The following is an 18171-nucleotide window of genomic DNA, read 5'->3' as shown; positions in this document are numbered from 1 at the left end:
TTTCGCATATCGATTTATTGACACCACGATACATGGGCCTTCCCCAGGGCTCATGTCTAAGCCCCCTACTCTACAATTATTACGTGACTGATATTGAAGAATGTCTTGTCAATTCCTGCACCCCAAGGCAGCTAGCAGATGACGGTTTGGTCTCTTCTACAGGTCCTAAAGCTGTCGATTTTCAAGGACCATTGCATGAAACTTTGAACAATTTGGGCTCTCTAGCTTCCGCTCCGCTGCAAAGCTCCACATCATCAAACTGGAGCGAATTCAGTATTGATGTTTGCGTATTGCTTTGGGTTGCATGCACTCGACCCATACGATGAGTCTGTAGGTGCTGGCGAGCGTTCTTCCGCTGAAAAATGGATTTTAGAACGTCTCATATCGATTGCTGATATCAATCTCTTTTATGCCTCTGATTCAACTGTATTCTTCGAAACATCCAAGAAAGATGAGATTCAGGAAATCCCCCTGATCACACATTTACACCGACGGGTCACATCGCGACGGCTCCACCAGCTTCGGTATATTCAATCGAAAACTCAATGATCCTGCTTCAGTTTACGTCGTGGAATTTGCTGCCATTCAGTATACCCTTGGGATTATTGATACTTTTCTTGATCCCGGTTCGGGATGTACTGGCAAGCCGCGATTTCCTCTATAACTATGATCCTCGTTTACTCCTTCCTAAAGACCATCGCTATACAGATTTAACTACCCCTTTTATTTTTCTTATCATTCTTAGACGTGCCGTCTGTACTCAGAGCCGTAGCGTGAGTTGCCCAGGTTAGCCCCGCTAAGGGCGCCAACCTTGGGGGGGGGGGGCGCTAAAATCTTGATCTGCTTTATAAAATAAGTGAGGTTAAGTCATAAAATAAGTCAGGATAGGAGTATCATTCCCAGGTATACCTAAAATTATTGTTTGAAACTGATAAAGAAAAATAAAGGAGACATCAAAAAGGCACACAACTGAGAGTCTACTAAAGACTCCAGAAGACTACGGTACGGTCCTGTTAGTCCAGAATAAACAACGAACAAGACAAAGACTTCTAATTTCAACAAAAATAGCGAAAATTATTGCAAACTTTTTCCGCTCGTTTTCTCAGTTTCGTAGGAACAAGGGGAACTGTGGAAATGTGGTCAGGGGCAGTAAAGCAGGCCGCCTTCATAAAGCTGTAGCAAAGATTGTGGAGTAAGCTAGATCAATTATCATCGAGAAGATAAACCCATGCCGTACCATGAAAATTGTCAGGAGAAGTTCCACAATATCACAATGTTGCCGGTTCCCAACCTAGGTCCAACTAATCCTGCAGTAAGTTAGATCTCTGGTTGAAATGTCACATGCGATTTCTGGTGTTCCTGGAAGCGTTGGAAACATTTTATTTCTTCTGAATTGTCTAAGGCCAGGTGCTGTTTGCTTCGGATTTGTGGCAGAGCTTTTTTTTCTGCCGGTATATTTAGCGACCTTTCAAGAGAGAGAGAGAAAAAAAAATTATTCTTGTAAAGACCCATTCGGTTTGCAATTAGTGGAATACTGCATGCATGACGTGCGGCACAAACAATCAACCATGCAGACGATCCTTGTCGAAGAAGACGCGAAGCAGTCTCGCAAAAGGTCACCCGACACTATTTGGAAAGGACACCCCCTTTTGTTCCGTCCAGTCACTCAAAATCTTCGCTCATTGGAGCAAGAGGTCATTGAAAGAGACAACCCGGTTTTTCAATAGATCCACGCATGCCAGATTCCAATCATAACTACACCATCGATCTGAACTTTGTGAGCGGGCATGTTAACGCGTTAGTTCTTCATGAAAGTCTTGTCGCCAGTAACGTAATTTGTTTGCTTTACAGAAAATGTCAGAATTCTGAACTTATCTAGGCGAACTTTCGAGATATTTCTGCGTCTCGCGTAATATTGGACTACTTTCCGGACTATATTTGATCCGAAAGAAGATCGGAGTCTTTGGCGACGAATCTTTTTCGACATCCATTTTAGGATCTTTTGGGTCAATTCAGGAGAGTTTATTTATGCACTGACCTGACCTGAGAGACAGAAATCATGGGGGATGTAATTTGAAAGATAAGTCTGAATTTGATAGTAAAGGAATAAAGTGGTCACCAGCTTCACATAAAGTTTAAAAAAAATGTCTCCTTAGTGCCAATATTTATGGTTTTCCTGAAATTTCAAATCGGACACGCCCGAAAAGTATTGGTGCCTCGAAAAAAAGTTCCCATGCAAAAATTAAGCAGATTTGATGTAATTTTGAAAAAATGTCTTTGTGGTACAAGGATAATTCTTGAATTGAGATGGAACTTGAGTTTAGAAATGCAGTTTTTATTTTCTTTGCATGCCAAATGTTTTAAAAATCAATGAAATGTCGAAAAAAAAACAGTATTTTTGATTTTTATTTAAAAATCTCAGTTTAAAAATTAAAAGTACAAGAGAGGCAACTTTGTCAAAACATTTTTTTATGAAAGGATACTAGATCAGTTGTTTCATGCATTTTAAGACATTTGGCATAGAAAATAAATTACAAGCAGCTTTTTCAAACCCCAGTATCAACTCAAATCCAGAATTTTCCAAGTTTCGTAAAGGCTATCTTGAAAAAAAAAATCAGGGTGGCAGTAGATCTCGACGTTTCATTACATCATAAACCACTTAGCATCAAAAATTCGAATTCAACACCAAAGGCGCGCACAACTGAGACTCAGCCAGGGGCCGTCAGAAGACCACGCTACGGCTCTGCCTGTACTGTGCACCATTCATGGTTTGATGCTACTTCAAGGGGACACGAAAGACCTCGAAAAAGTTATCAAACACGGAACCTACATCATGAACATCACACACACTCAACTTGGTGTGCTGCCGATGAGGGGGATAGGGAAGTTTGTGACAATTGTTACATAAAGGGCGAACACGAAATTATTGCGACACATTCAACAGGGCATAACTTTTTTACCATTGGGTAACAATCAACCAAATTTTGCACACTTTCTCATTGATGTGTATTGTTTACATGCTGTCAAATTCGAAGTCGTGTTTTTCGATTCAACGAAAATGGAGGAGAACCAACGCGAGTCGAGAGAACAAATTCGTTCCAAACACCTGGAATTTCCTGACCTGTCGCACCGGCAGTTGGGAAAAATGTTGAACATTCACCATTCAACCGTCTCCAGAGTGTTGAAGCGGTTCCAGAAGCGGTTGACGTTGGACCACGGCAAAGGAGCTGGAAGAAAACCGGGACCGGAGAACAAAAAGACGGAGGGAAAGGTGAAGCGGATGATTAAAGCAAATCCCAACGTCTCAAGCCGTGATTTGGCTAAAAAGATCGGCATGTCGCAGAGCTACGTCCAGAATGGAAAGAAGAGAGCTGGACTACATACATACAAGGTACAGAACTTCCCAAACTGCGATGAACGGCAACAATCAACGGCTAAAACTCAGGCACGGAAGCTCTACGTGAAGATGCTGACAAAATATGGCTGCTGTGTGATGGACGACGAAACGTATATAAAAGCCGATTTTAAGCAAATTCCGGGGTTGGAGTTTTTCACCGGCAAGAGCAAGTTCTATGTGGACGACAAATTTAAGAAGAAAATGTCAAAGTTCGCCTCCAAATATCTCATTTGGCAGGTCATCTGCTCTTGCGGACTGAGGAGTGAGCCTTTCGTGACAAAGGGCACAGTAAATGGCGAGATCTACAAATCTGAGTGCCTCGAGAAGCGCCTTTTGCCGTTCTTGCAGCAGCACGACGAAGCTCCGCTATTTTGGCCAGATTTGGCATCATGCCACTATTCTAAAAGTGTCCTGGAGTGGTATGAGGCCAATTCTGTCCATTTTGTTCCAAAGGACATGAATCCGCCAAACTGTCCGGAGCTGCGCCCGGTGGAGCAGTACTGGGCAATGATGAAGCGAGAACTTCGGAAGAGCAAGAAGACAGTCAAAGACGAGAAGGACATGTTAAGAAAATGAAAAAAAAAAATGAGAAACTGGTACCGGATGACACTGTAAAGACTTTGATGGAGGGTATAAAGCGAAAATGCGTTCAATTTTACACTCAAGGCTTCATCTATTAATTTTTCTTTTGATTTTTGAAGTAAATGTATGTATAAAATTTTGGTTTGATTTTAAACATTACAAGAAAATTGGCATGACATTTTCGGTGTCGCAATAATTTCGTGTTCGCCCTTTATGGGGGAGTTAATTTTGGACAATTTTTGCGTTACGTAATTTATCAATGATCCATACCACAGCAGATCTAAAATCTAAACGCAGTTATTCATTCATTCATACATAGATAGAGGATCAAATTCAACATTTTGATAATTCCAAGTACGAAGTTATTTTGATGTATCCTATGCAGTCGTTGGAAAAAAAATCAGGTAGTTCTCCCTCTCTTATTGAAAATTAAACGCAAATTTTCTAACATGTTTTAAGTATAGTAAAACATAGGGTTTGAAATAAAAAAAAGGTAGAGTGCGGTATTTCGAAGCTATTAGTTTTTTTCACCTATAAGTATTGAGAAGGGGAAACCCGCAAGTAAAAATCAATCATCTCAAAGACATTAAAAATATGATGCAATTTAGCGAAGGCCACTGGAATTTCCCCAAAGCCAATCGATAGAGTCTACCATTTTTAAACAAAGCTCACGGCTTCGACACAGGTGAAGGTCAATGCCATTATTTGCACAAAAGATAAACGTAGGAGTTGAAAGCATTTGCATTGATTTCGCGCGAATTGTTTTCATTTGCATGATGAATGGTGAGGTGACTGCAAAACGAACCAGGTCGCTAGAATTGAGACATTCCCATAAACTGATAAATAAACTGGTTGCTGCTCGAGTGTGCAAATTTTCGCAGCATCACTCTACGAGTCACTCTATCTACTGACTTAGTTCTCATCTTGGTCACTTCAATCCAACGAGTCGGTACATACATCATCAAACTGGTGTAAGCCGCCTCTGCCGCATACCAATCGCGTAACACAAACAGACAATCGGCCGATCGATCGATCGGAACTCGGAAATAACAAAAACCCGCCCCGGTTCACGTGCTTACATATATGCGTGCTTTGGCGCGGCGCCACACACCACCGATCGTACCGTTTGCCACGAACACTTGGAGCCCGAGACAGGTTTCGTTTCGTTTGCAGTACCTAGGTACCCCCACGTGCTTCGTGTGGTGGCTTCCGCGCGGCTGGCCCTTCATGTGAAAGGATCGGTGCACTGCGGGATAGAAGTGTGTTTACGGAGTAAATTAATAGGTTCAGATCTATCATCGGAATAATAACATAAGAAGTTTACTTCTAAGGGGATTCAAATTACACATTAGTAAAGCTTTCAGTATTTTTCAAAATACAGAAAAATTTACAATTACGCATTTTTATTGAGCAAATAACGTCGATAACAATAGAAGAGGTTTGCGAAAGTTATTCTGTATTTTAAAATTATATCGAGCGCTATGGACGATCAACTATTTCTCGACAAACATATGATTACGGCCTAAAAGCCAACTGTCAAAATCCACTTTGAATGGAAATTCCAGACAAACCGTTACTAGTCGAACACAGTTCACAACAGTTTATGAAAGAGAAAACTTTTCTCTTTCGTTTACTACCAACATCTGTGATTGGCGTGTAACGGTTTGTCCGGAATTTCCATTCAAAGTGGATTTTGACAGTTGGCTTTTAACCCCTAATCATATGTTTGTCGAGATTTCATTTGACTACAACTTATTGGGATGTTGCTAGACAAGGTTATTCAAATCTCAAGATCAACTACTTTAAGCATATAAGAGAAAGAAAAATACATTCATAGCGTATAAAATTTATTGAAAAAATCTTTGATATTTTGGAAGATTATAAATGCAATGTTGGAAAAGCAAGTAATCTCAAGTAATATATACGTTTTTCGTTTAAAAATAGTATGATTCCCGTCCTTCATTTTGGGCTACCGATTTAATGTTTTCGATGTTTCATCGATCGTGCATTCTACGTGTACATACCAGGGTTCTTCAAATACTACATTGCAATTCCAGTTATTTTTTAGATACTATATGAGTTCGAAGTTTCCGCACGCCGATTAATTTTCACCTGCTTGCTTTTACGACCAACAAAACCACCCATTATCCCACTGTTCCCGATGTCGTGTGTCAGAGACCGCTCGACTGGTTGATATTGAAAGTAAAGTGGATCTCGCTGCCGTTCCGTCTTCCGCAGTGCCACCAGCCGCAGGAAACCAACGAACTTCGGGACCATAAACACGATCGTCGAAGTCACATCGGCGACTCGGCGCGGAAGGAAGAGAACAAACAGCGAACCTCGTGATTTTAGTCATTTTTGTGCTGTGCGATCGAATGGTTTGAAAGACAATCGGCTCTCGGTGTAGTTGTTTTTTTTCGTCACTGGTTGCTTTGATTTGGTAGCAAAAAACAGGAGTGAGTTATCGCTTGCTAAAGGGGAAGGGCGTAAATCCTTCGGTGTAAACATTAACAACAACAACAACATGGTGGAAACTCCGGTGGTGAAGTCAAGTTCAATGACGAAGCTAAGTGCAACGACACCCGCGAACACCAGCAGCGGCGGGATTGAGACGAATGCGAGTCCAGATGATCACTACAATCCATCGGTGAGGATCTTGCACATCCCAAAGCAACCGGATGGATCATGCGGGTTTCACCTATCGCGCAGCAAGTGGGATCCGTATCCTTGGGTGAGTTGACGCGAGAACTTATTGTTCAAGGCCGATGAAGTCATGCTGAGGCAGTGAGGCGCGCATAGTTACATTTCATATGAAAGCTCTTTCCTCGGTTTTATAAATGCTTTCCGATTAGTTCAGCGGTCAGGTCGAAAACTAAAAATTATTGTATGCATATTTTGATGTTTAATTGATATTTAGGAAAAAAATGATTCGCGTAAACCAGGACTTGCACCCTATGCATACTTGACTAGATATTCAGTTAAACTCACGTAGAATACGATAAATATATGCAGTACGGAAGTATAACTGAATGTCTTTTTTTTTCGTGATTTTTCACAGAACTTTAATTTAACTTTTTAAAGGTTATGTAATTTATCTAACCACTGAAAACTGACATATAAGACACGGAAAAACAATTGTTACCAAAATTGTGAATAAAGTGCCATGAATTCTGGAACAAACACGTTTTTTTCGTTACGAAAGCAGGACCATGAACAAAATTTATGTGTTTTATAATTCAACGCTTTTTTGTGAAAAGGGCGATACTTACAAATGTAAACATAAGGCTTTTTTCATACATGCGAATGAGGGCTTTGAAACGCAACAAATTAACCTAAAAATTTGGATTCTACGATATTGCTTTCTTAAACTACAGCAAAAAATACAACGGGCGAAACTGTATTTTGTTTGTTTATTTAAAGTTTCGCCCTCCACGCTCCATGCAAACAAACAGGGCGATACTTTTTTGCTAGCAGTTTAAAGGCGAAACTGTTTTTTCGTATTTTTTAGGATTATCAAGCTGATACCAGCTGTAAATAGTAACAATGATCGCTATTGAAAAAACCCGGACGAAATCGGTGGTGTAAAACGGTAGTTATTGTAAAAAAACGTAAGGGCGATACGTCAATGCTGATAGGTGGGACCGAAAAAGTAAACAATCGCCAAAGGGGCGATACTATCATTTTGTCAATTTCAATAGCAAAAACAAATTTTAATTTAATAATTTCAAATACTTTATGAAGTTTTGGGTTTCGATCACTGAATCATGCAATCTAGGATGTAAAAAAACACGATAGTTCTTAAATAGGAAATAAAACCAAGTCTGGAAATATTCACTGTTGATTTTCTTTGAATGGTGTCACTGCTAGTATCGCCCTTTTCAAGAAAAAGCGTTGAATTATGATCAACCCTTCAACTTAAAAGAAAATACTATAAAAATACTAAGAAAATACTCATTCAGCATTTTTAATAAAACTACAAAGGTATTTCAAATGTCATTTACCTGATCCTCTCGCCCGTTGTACAGGCGTTTGCTGAAACTACAAAACACAACGGCAAGCTAGATTTTAAAAAGTAAAACTCAATGAAACTTACCGTCTAGTTTTATGAACGACCAGCGTCTTCAACCACAAGCGCTTTTTCAAGTTTAATTCAACGTCTGACTCCTTACGCTTCTGAGAATTCGTTTTTTTTCACTCTGAACTTTGAAAATTTAATGATTACTCAAGAGATGAGTTAATTCTCTACAAACATATGATTATGGCTTAAAAGCCAACTGTCGAAATTCTCTTTGAAAGGAAATTCCGGAAAAACCGTTACTTGCTAAACACAGTTCAGAGCAGTTAATGAAAGAGAAAACTTTTCTCTTTTGTTTACTACCAACATCTGTAATTGGCGAGTAACGGTTTGTCTGGAATTTCCTTTCAAAGAGAATTTTGACAGTTTACTTTTAAGCCGTAATCATATGTTTGTCGAGAATTCTACTCAAAAAAAAAAACTCATTTTTTGACATATCACTGTTACTTTTGAAATTGAAGGCTTCGAACTCGAATTTTGAGTAGTTTTTAATGAGTATGTAGGACAGGATGCCTTCTTTTTCCAATCAAAAAAATCTTATTATTTTACCCCTGGTGAAAGTAACACAGCACTGTTGCCAATACGTTGGTTTTGTGCTGCACTTAACTTGTTTAGATTGAAAATACATTATATATGAACCAATTTCACGAGAATTGATCTCGTGATAAAACTTGGTTAGGCTTCATAGAAGAGTCGAAATTAATTTTGATGAAAGCATATTTTCCAGCACGTCGATTACATCGTTTATATCGCGCCTAAATGGAATCGACAAATAATCTGTGCTACGTACAATGATTAGAGAAGATGGTTTTGCAACGAAAACGAAATCTTTATAAAACTAGCAACAATCAGCGCAGTAAACAATCGTTGTGATAAACTAAATCACGATATCCGACAACACTTCCAGGCAGCCCAATTTTATTCAATCAATAGCTGGTTCGAGATTGGTTCAACAGTAGTCATAGAGATGGCGTATTCTGGGGCTACATTATACAACCAATTCTAATCGACTTTTTCACACACGCTTGTACACAATAAACTTTTCGTTTCGAGATACGAAATGTCACTTCTGTTATAGAGAACAACAATGAATATGACATCTGCACACCAATTTTTTGTATTTTGTTTCAGCAAAATACTTGACTAAAACTTTTCCAGCCAAAACAGCATTTGCTAAGAGTTCAGTCACAGAGAACAGACATCCTTGATCGAACAAATATATTTAAAAAAAACGTGTGTAAACATTTGAATTAATATACGATAAACACTAGCGCCGTCACACCAACCTATCCCAACTATCCGTCAAATCCATTCCGAAACCGGTTCGAAATCCTGAATGGATTCAGTATGGAATCTTGCTCAAAGAAAACAACCGATTCCGACTCTATCGGTTGATGCATTTGAGCTGGAATTCATGCTGGAAGTCCAAACCGGTTCCCAACTAGTTTGACTGGGTAGAGGAATAACCGCTGTCAATTCTGTCGAACTCAGCCACAAAAAAAAAGCATGACGACAGTAGCGCACCTGGTTTGGATACCCCAACTACCTTCGAAACCGTTAGAGATTTTACACAAGTTGAATTCTGAAGATGCACGTCTGTTCTCTGTGGTTCAGCTTTGCAATTTTTGTTTCACTGATTTTCGGAAAAGCCATTTAATTTGCTAAACATCAACAAATCTATAAAATTTGATGGCTGACTGTTTCAGCCATCAAATTTTATAGATTTGCTGATTTTCGGTAAAGTAATGGGCTTTTCCGAAAATCAGCGAAACAAAAAAACGGTGTCTAACGCAAAACGTCACATGACTACAGTCGTGATTCGCTGGTTGGGCCAAACCTCTGTCCAACTAACGAGTTTGATTCGTTAGTTGGACCGACTGACAAATGTAAAAAACTCTCTAAAGGAGACGTTAGTAGTGTAATTGCATCTATTCACATCTCTAATAATTGTCAGATTGATTGTCAAAGTAAATTTGACATAAGATTTTGACATTCAGATACTTTTTAGTTGGACAATGGTCCAACTAGCGGAGGTCCAACTAAAAAGCGGTTCTATTACTACAGCGCAGGTCTATCTGTCGGTTTGTCGATAGACAACGAATCAGTGAAAGAATGGTATTTTTTCTGAGTTTCTGTAAATCAAACTGACAGTTTTGCAAGTTTTGAATTATATATATATATTGTACATTGTTACAAATTAATAGATTAAAATGAATAAAGTTTCTTGTTTAGTCGATTGTTATATTTTGCCATAATATTATTTCTACCAACTCTAATACTTTTCTTGTATGTTCTCTGAAAACAGAATGTTTGTTTATTTTGAACGATAAATAACCACTAACATGCTCGATACCTGGATTAGATTTCACTATCGAATGAACACTTTTAAACATAAACAACGCCTTCGGTTTATGCTTTTGCACATTGATGCGCACTGATCTTAAGCAAGAGGCCTAAATTGGAGGTCTCAGACTCCTAAATATATAAGACAACAACCTGAGATTCATGGTCAGGGACAGGTACGCTAGCTAATGACTGTTTTCGGCTCGCTGGTCATAACCAACAAGATTAGTGTTGTGCAATCGTTAAAGCGTCATCGTGAATAACAACCAAAATAATCGTCGAAAGATATTATTTAGCGGTATAGTGCAAATTGGTAGCCGCGTGGCAGAAACGATGGGAAGATGTGCTTCCAAATGAGCTGTATCTTAGTCATATTGTTGTTGACCACGGATGCCAGGTCACATTTCTTGAAATCTGTGCGCAGCCTATTTAACAATCTGTGTAAATACATACAAATTTGTCTCAAAACATGAAGTGGGGACATTTTTTAGTTTTTGCTCGAGGCAAAAATTAAGCGCTAGGTCGAAAATTGGGACCTTCTCGTGTAAACTGGCGCCACCCCAAAAAGTTTAGAGAAAAAGCAGAAATATGTACACAAACAGCATGCATCAGAATGGTGATTTTGAAATAGATTTCCGCGGAACATTTTTGCCCTAATGCTTACTTTTTACTTCATCTGGTTGTTGGTTGATTACTATTTAAGCTTCCCCTTAAAAAGATCTTTGAATGCAACTGTCTCTTTCTCTCTTTCATGTGCTATCTATCTCATTTTGCTGTATGAACAAAGCTATAGAAGCACAAGTGAATACAATTGTGAGGAATATGTTGGATTTTTCAGTTATTCAATCCCTAATTATAGGGTTTATTTCAACGCTATAAGTGTTTTTTCTGACAATTCTAGAACATTGCGCAATGAACTTTCTTGAAATTATGAGTTAAGCATATAGGAACATATTTTTCATTTAGAGAAGTCCCAGTGAAAAGTGATGTGAATCAACAAACGCTGTAGAATTGCTTTTAAGGCTGGTTTTACGCAATCCCAAATACATTGCTTCTCATTTCAAGTATCGATTTAGGTAGTATTTATAGAAACAAAGAGTACCTAACGCTAAAAATGATAAACTTCATACATTTTGAACAAAAATTTTGCTCACAAAAAACTGCACAAAAATGTTGGTTTTTTTACATTTTTCTGCTTTTTCTCAATCCGTCAAATGACAGCGGCTCTTCCCTATTGAGAAATCCGTGCTACTCTTTGCATTGTGACAGAAAACTGTGGAAATCTGTGCATTAAAACAGAAAACTGTGGAAATTTGTGCAATTTAACAATCTGTGCAGAACATTTAAAATTTGTGAAACACAGATTAATCTGTGTACCTGGCATCCCTGTTGTTGAGAACAAATGACGTACTGACACAGACTAACAGGCATAACACTCGAAAACAATGCTTCGCCCGCTTCAACGTTCATTTTAAATATATTTGTAGTTGGGACTGTGACGCACCAACGACATATGAACACACTGAAAAGAATCCACACGATAAAATTCAATGAAATAAAACACTACTTTTATGTGCGTTTTCATGATAAAATGAAAAACAAATTATTTGCCTTTGAAAGGGGTAAGCCAGCAGCTAATGAGTGTTTAGAATTACAGACACTTTATACACAGAATAGCGAAGTGTCAGAATTGCAGATAAACGGGTTGTCAAAAAGTGCAGCCAAACGAGCATGAGGGTGTTGAGAGGGGAAGTACAAGAGTAAAACCATGCAAAGCTTCCCAGTCAAAAAGGGCAAGTTGCTGGCTAACGGGTGGCTATTTGCCAACTCGGATGCGCTAATTGCCCTTCAATTTGCCAGCAATTTCTTGGCAATTAGGGGGCTATTTCAAATGCAACATTTGGGCGATTTGCCGCCGTCATTTTTTTGCCGACCAACCCGCCCTTAAATCGCCCGGGGAACGCGCCATTTAATCGTCCTTAATTGCCTAATATGAAAATTAAAAATAATGCTTATTTTCGGATTCATTATCTAATCACATATACTTACCAGTGTACTAGGTAATCACCACCAACTTATAGGAAGAATCAAAGGTGAAATTGGTATTGCACACCAAAACTTATCACAATCTGACGCTCATTAAGACTTTAGGAGATCTTGTTCTACTATACATACACACGATTCCACAATTTCTCACATTCGTTGGCTAAATGAAGTGCACTAGACAAACAAAGTACAAGTGAAAACACACCAATTTTAAGCTTAAACCAAACATGAACCGCCATGTTTGAAAAACGCGAAAAACAACCAAGTCCATTTCAGCCGCCAGAAAATTTGTTTAAGTGTTGAAATTGCCTTTAAATCGCATTCGCAAATTGCATTTGTTCCTAGGGGCAATTAGCCCAGGCGAATTGTGTCAAACGTCAAACTTTTTGAATCGCCTGACCATGCTCGTCCGCATTTTTTTTGACAGGGTTATGGGAGCTTCCGTGATGCTAGTTTACGTTCATGGTTGCTAGTTTTACTGTTTTTCTTTCCGCAAGTCTGTTATATAAAGTGTATTTGGGATCATGTGGAAAAGGATGATCTAGAGTTCCTAGAGTTTTTGGAGGGATTTCCTCATAGTGTTATGACAATTAGTCTGTGGCACTGAGTTTAGGGATGCCACATTGGAATCTGGGTTTCAGTAAAAAAAAAATCTTTACCATTCCTTAAACAAAAAAAATATGTGTGAAATTCTCCAACAATCGGTAAAAAATCGGAATATTTGCAAAAATCTATAGAAATCAGTGACGACTTCATGAAAATGCTACAAATCTGTTATCTGTGAAAAAATCTTAAAACAAAATTGTTAAATTAATCTGTGACATTGAAGACAAACCTGTGAATGTGGCAACCCCAACCATGCAAACGGTTTGTTTTCCTTGATATCAAAATCACAGACAGACACTATAAGCAGATTCCTCCAAAAAATATCGATCCGCTTATTTTACCAGAACAGTAGCTCCACTTGTTGTACACGGTCGTGCTAATTTGCAAGTGGGTTATCCCTTAGATACAGGAAGAATTTCCTGTATACTTTCGCAGTTGTCAGTGGCGCCGTCATCACATAGACGACAATAGGGGACGAAGAGTTGTTTTCTAGTGTTAGTTATGTTTGTCAGTCTGTGTCAAATTGATCACATCAAGCGGCAACGAATCTTTTTTGTGTCCATTTGTTGTCCCAATAAATTGTGTTAAATTTGGGGTCATAATGAATTGCGTTTGACATTCATATGGGAATTACAATGGGAAAACTTACCAATTTTGATTTTTTCGAGAGTCCGCGGTTTCCCTTGTAGTATCAGTGTGTATTTAACAATGCGGGTGCATATGGAGCATTGATGAAGACACGCGAAAGCGACTTTAACGGATTTTAACCAATTACGGAGGAATTGTTTATCTATGTCCAATATATAAATATCCAAATTTTTGAGTCGATTGAACCACCCCTCGGTCTATGGGAAATGCTATCCTTTTTAAAAAATTGGGTCATTAATTGAAGAATAAAATTCTCCTTTTATTTCATAAACCGACAAAGCTCATCTCTCTTAATATAGAAAAACATATGTTCAACTTTCAAAACTTTAGAATGATTTTTAATTGATTTTCTAAAAAATGTAAACACGTCCTCGTTTGACACTATCGATCTTCCTTGATATTGAATTTAGCCACATTGGTAGTTCAGTTGGAGGTGTGGTCGCGAAAATTCAATTTTGCAAAAAAAAATGTAATTTTGCTTACAAAAAAATCGAAAAAAGTTCGATTACATATCTTTAACGTCAGCTGCATTTGAAAAAAATCGAAAACATTATATGGCTTAGTGACTCAAAAACCTTGATTGGTTAAAAAATCTAGAAAAATAGTTGTTTTTAGCGTCAGTGCTGCTATATATGCGATATTTACAGATAGAAATTGAAATTGCATTATCATTTTGAAAATTCTAATGCTTTCAACTACTAACAACTAATTCTAACTACTTGAGAATACTCTAACAAATTGACTAGAATTTGATTCATTCAGATCACATTATTCGCTAGTTCTTTTTGCCTTTCTCAATATTTTTCTTCTAATAGCAAACCGGAATGATTTTTTTCCTCCTGCTTGTTCGAACGGAGAACAAGAATCGAGTACTGATGTAATGAACCGTTTATTTCATAGCTATGTAAATACACTATCATTCTATTTTTTCTTCTTCGTTTTTTTTACAATAGGTCAGTGGGGTTGACGAAGTATCGCCGGCTGAGGTGACCGGATTGAAGGCCGGAGATTGTGTGCTAGAGGTGAGTTCAACTTTCCATTTCACAACTCCAGTAACTCCCTGTGTCGTATGGTAAACGCCTACCGGTATGCAAATCCCACACTATAATTAGTACCGTTGAAGCCAAGTTAACCTAACGAGAAATTTCAGTGCAATGTTACTGGCTGTTATTTTAAACGTTTGTTTCCACCCACAGAATATTTGATATTTCAATTTCCCTCTTCAGGTCAACAACGAGGACGTTCTTGGTATGCGCATCGCCGAGGTCGCCGGCATGGTTCGTTCCAAGTCGGACATTGTAACTCTCCTTCTGTGGAGTACGGGCATGGAGCCAACCTGTAACCCGGAGTCACTTTGCTGTGGCCCAATGCCACTCAATCTGGAGCGGCTATCGGCCAGTATGCAAACCATCGTGGCTGCTTTGGAGTGCCCGGTGTGCTTTGATACTATTCCACCGCCAGTTTTCCAGTGCCAGAATGGTCACCTGGTTTGCTCTCGATGTCGGGTGCGATCGGAGAGATGCGCCGTCTGTCGGGAAAAGTATACCTTTGGCAGGTCACTGCTGGCCGAACAGGTATATCAGTCGATTGCCGAGTCGTTCAATTTGGCGGAAGGAAACGATGGAAAACTTCGCGAGCGGTTGTTTGGAGCAAAGTGTGCTCGGAAGAAACCTCGCTCTCCCTTCAACAGTGAGGGACACTTACCAGCAGGAAAGCAAATTCACTCGCATACGCACAAGTTCCTAGCGAGAATAATGGGAAAATCGTCCTCTGTGGATAATTTGAGCAAAAATCAGCTCTGCGAGCAGGGTGAGGAACTGCAAGGCCTAAAGGTGAAGTCTTTATCGCTGTCGTCCAGTGAAATATTTAGGTAATACACCTTTGAAACAACCATTAGCCACGAATTTATTGTACAGTTTAAATTTCAGACGCGATAACACGGTGTCCGTTCCACGATGCACTTCGTCAAATCGACTAGCACCGGAACTGGCTGCATCGTGTAATAGTTTGTCCACGCGGAGGCAGACCTCATCGCTTTCCTGTAACGTTTCGGCAGAAAGCTTGGGAAGTATACCGGAAAACGGGGTTCAAATCGTAGTTCCTGGCGCCAACTCTCGCCAACAAGGGGTGACCTATTGTTGTCCTTGTGGCGAGTATTGTAGTGATAAGATAAATGGTAAGGATGGTGTTAATAAATTTTACCGCTGTTCCGTGCTGTGCCGTACCATTTTCATACAAAATTCAAACGATTGCTTGAAATATCATTTCAATTGGCAAAGCATAGTAATTGTTAGTCCACGTACAAGCTTTCCCTGTGCGACCCATTCTTCCTCAATCATTCATTATCCAGCGATTAGAATAGACTCATTCTTCGTTGATTTACAGTTTCCGAGCTGGAGCAGCACGTAACCGAGCATCACCGGACGCCGATCATTTCGTTTGGCACGGCATCGGCCGAGATTTCGCTTCCGCCAAGGACACCTGTTGATAATGCCTGCCTGGTGTTGATTCTTCATGGTCATAAATTTTGGCTGAAATTAATCTCGAGCCCGAGGTAAGCATCATAAATTAGCGACAACCGGCAGCCAACCGGTCGTCGTCCGTCGAGCCCTCTCCGAATAGGGTGAAATGTGATTAGGCGTGTTTGATTTATGCGCTTGTTTCATTTTCCAATGCGATGCATATCTGATCATGACTCATCCCCCCCCCACCACAGCTCCGTCGGGGATATCTTTATCTCTGCGCTCCTGCAGGGAGACGAAACCGAGTGCCGGAACTATGCACTGGAGGTGGTAATACGGAAAGCCGGTCTGCATCAGATACTCGGGAAGGAGTTGATATCCCGCTCGGAGGTTCACTCGATGGAAGGCAAATCGTGGAATGTGAGTGGGCGAATGGAGGGGGCAGTTGTTTGGGGCTGCATTTTTGTTACACCTTTGATAATGTGTTAATTATGCCCATTCGCAGGATATCAGCAATACCAGGAGTGGTGTTTACTATACTGGCGAGTGCATTAAATCAACATTCGAACCGGAAACGGAGATTCTGCTGAAGGCGAGCATTAAACGATTGTCTGATATACTCTAGGGGCGGCAAACCTGAATTACGGAAGGCACTTTGAGTGATGTTTAGAGTGACGAGTGTGTCGTACTTTAAATTATTAATTTTCCCTCGGATGTGTAGAAATAATTAGTACATAGGATCTTGGTTATAATGTTCTAGCATTGTACATTTTGCTTATAAAGCACCATTCTGTTTTACGGCAACTGAAATGTTTTTTTAGAGTAGGTCCACTTTTATTACATTTCAAATACAATATTTATGTTTTTAATCAAGCTTTATTTTTTTCGCAATATAACAGTCCTTTCATGCCTCCAGAACCTAAAGCTACCCTAAACCTAAATTGTTTTCGAACTATGTGAACATCAAATACCATGATAAAGGATTTTTGACTAGTAAAAAAGTATCGAACACAGAGACACTTTTTTTCATGTTTTCTCCGGAATGCTTCTAGTTTCTCCTGATACTGGAACAAACCTATTGTCTACGGGTGCTTTACCGTCAACATGTAAAAAATCTTCGATGTTCCCGGTTTAAAAGTAAATGACAATATTGGAACGTGATAAATAGATTACCCAGCAAAAAATCAATTGGTCCACTCTTAAGTGGATTTTTTACCCCAGTTGGAATGTTTGCTCCGAATTCGAACCAAATCGGACTAGTCTAGCTATCGGATCAACATACTTGAAGTCTATGAGAGATACTTCGATAATTTACATGGATAAAATCCACTTGCTCGCATTTTTACCACTAGGTGGCGTATCACATAATCACCAAAAAAAGAACGTAGGTTGAGCTCGTAGTTAACGATTATTTTTTTCCAACATAAAAAATATCTTTCACGCTTTTACCCGGAGCGTTCGATCACCATTATGGAAATAGAGAACAGTTTCCAAGAAGATACTACATATCTACATGACGACAGCTTGCGACAAAATAATCGTTGTTGGAAAAAATTTCAAAGCGCGGAGACTTGCACTGATTGACTGCGATCTTATTTGTTCAAAAGGATTATTTACGTGATGCTTTCAGCATGTAACTCAAAACCTTTTTCGAACACTTCAGTTGCGACTCAGGCAAGCAATCTTGGTCCATATTTGTTCTTACTGTATATAAGTGGGGTATGTTATTCGCTACTTTATGGATGTCAATTACAATTTGCAGGTATCTTTAAGAGTTTGAAACATTAATGATTGTCGCACATTCCAGAAAATGCTCGATATTACCACTGAAGATGCGTTTTATTTTACCCATCGAAATCCTACTGTTTCATGTGATTACCCAATTTGCTAATAAGTCGTTGGTTTCTTCTTTGCTTCCAACTATCGTAAACAACAGTCAAGATATTCAGTCTCAGTTAGTTGTCTTCTTCAATGAACATTTACTTCAAGGTTGTATGGATTTCATGAAAAAC

The 18171-nt window shown here is 39.1% G+C and overlaps 1 protein-coding gene across 2 annotated transcripts; it reads left to right on the top strand.

The window, feature by feature from the left end:
- The first annotated feature begins 6307 nt into the window (after positions 1 to 6307).
- On the top strand, positions 6308 to 17028 carry LOC131677100 (uncharacterized). Of its 2 annotated transcripts, none has more exons than XM_058956687.1 (7): positions 6308 to 6710; positions 14651 to 14719; positions 14924 to 15567; positions 15626 to 15873; positions 16083 to 16251; positions 16414 to 16579; positions 16665 to 17028. In XM_058956687.1, the coding sequence occupies exons 1-7, from the start codon at positions 6504 to 6506 to the stop codon at positions 16782 to 16784; spliced, it is 1623 nt and encodes a 540-aa protein (XP_058812670.1). In that variant the 5' UTR covers positions 6308 to 6503; the 3' UTR covers positions 16785 to 17028. The 2 variants fall into 2 exon arrangements, with proteins under 2 accessions (XP_058812670.1, XP_058812671.1); XM_058956688.1 differs by lacking the exon at positions 6308 to 6710 and adding an exon at positions 14236 to 14574.
- Positions 17029 to 18171: the final 1143 nt, after the last annotated feature.

This window comes from Topomyia yanbarensis, chromosome 1 (assembly GCF_030247195.1).
Source record: "Topomyia yanbarensis strain Yona2022 chromosome 1, ASM3024719v1, whole genome shotgun sequence".
Lineage (NCBI taxonomy): Eukaryota > Metazoa > Arthropoda > Insecta > Diptera > Culicidae > Topomyia > Topomyia yanbarensis.
The sequence above is the reverse complement of the archived record's forward strand: the minus strand, read 5'-3'. Positions and strand labels throughout refer to the sequence as shown.